Genomic DNA, 589 nt, shown 5'->3' with positions numbered 1-589 from the left:
TCTCTCGACCTGAAGAGGACTTTGTCGTCTCCTCTGCCTGTCGCGTTGTCCTCGAAGGGCGCGAACGGGAAGTTAGGGGGCCTCGGGTAGTGGACGTGGTGGCAGTGGTGGCGGGAGTGTGCTGTGGTCGAGAAGGCGAGGGTTGTTGTGTTGTTTCACCTGAGTCAACATCTGGGCTCCGTCGTCGTCTGTTTTGCCTCCTGAGGCGGTTGTTCTCTTCCTCGTTTTGTGACGCTGCTTCCGAATTGTCGTCGTCGGCTTCTGGCTCGCCTCTCTCCTCTCCGTTCCTCCTGTCACGGCGATTGTGACGGGCTGCAGATGCCGGTTCCTTTTTTTCCTTTTCGTTTTTTTCCTCTTCGTCTTCTTCGGCATCCTCTTCTCCCTCGTCCTCACTCTCCTCGTCCAGATCTCTCTTCTCATCATCCCCCTCCTCATCATCTTCCTCGTCGCTTTCTTCTTCTTCTTCACTGTCCCCATCTTTGTTCTTCTTCTCCTCATCTTCCTCCTCCTCTTCCTCATCACTGTCATAGTTCGTATTCCTCTTCTTCCCACTTTTCTTCTTATTATTTTTATCTTCGTCTTCTTCCTC

At 52.6% G+C, this 589-nt stretch overlaps 1 protein-coding gene across 1 annotated transcript; it reads right to left on the bottom strand.

Moving 5' to 3' along the window:
• Positions 1-72: 72 nt before the first annotated feature.
• Positions 73-528, bottom strand: EMH_0000760 (uncharacterized protein; the record flags this gene model as incomplete). Its single annotated transcript, XM_038022292.1, has 1 exon — positions 73-528. The coding sequence occupies one exon, from the start codon at positions 526-528 to the stop codon at positions 73-75; it is 456 nt and encodes a 151-aa protein (XP_037878146.1).
• Positions 529-589: the final 61 nt, after the last annotated feature.

This window comes from Eimeria mitis, genomic scaffold (assembly GCF_000499745.2).
Source record: "Eimeria mitis Houghton genomic scaffold, Emh_scaff14734, whole genome shotgun sequence".
In the NCBI taxonomy this organism is placed as follows: domain Eukaryota; phylum Apicomplexa; class Conoidasida; order Eucoccidiorida; family Eimeriidae; genus Eimeria; species Eimeria mitis.
Note: the sequence above shows the minus strand (reverse complement) of the source record. Positions and strands in the feature narration are given on the sequence as shown.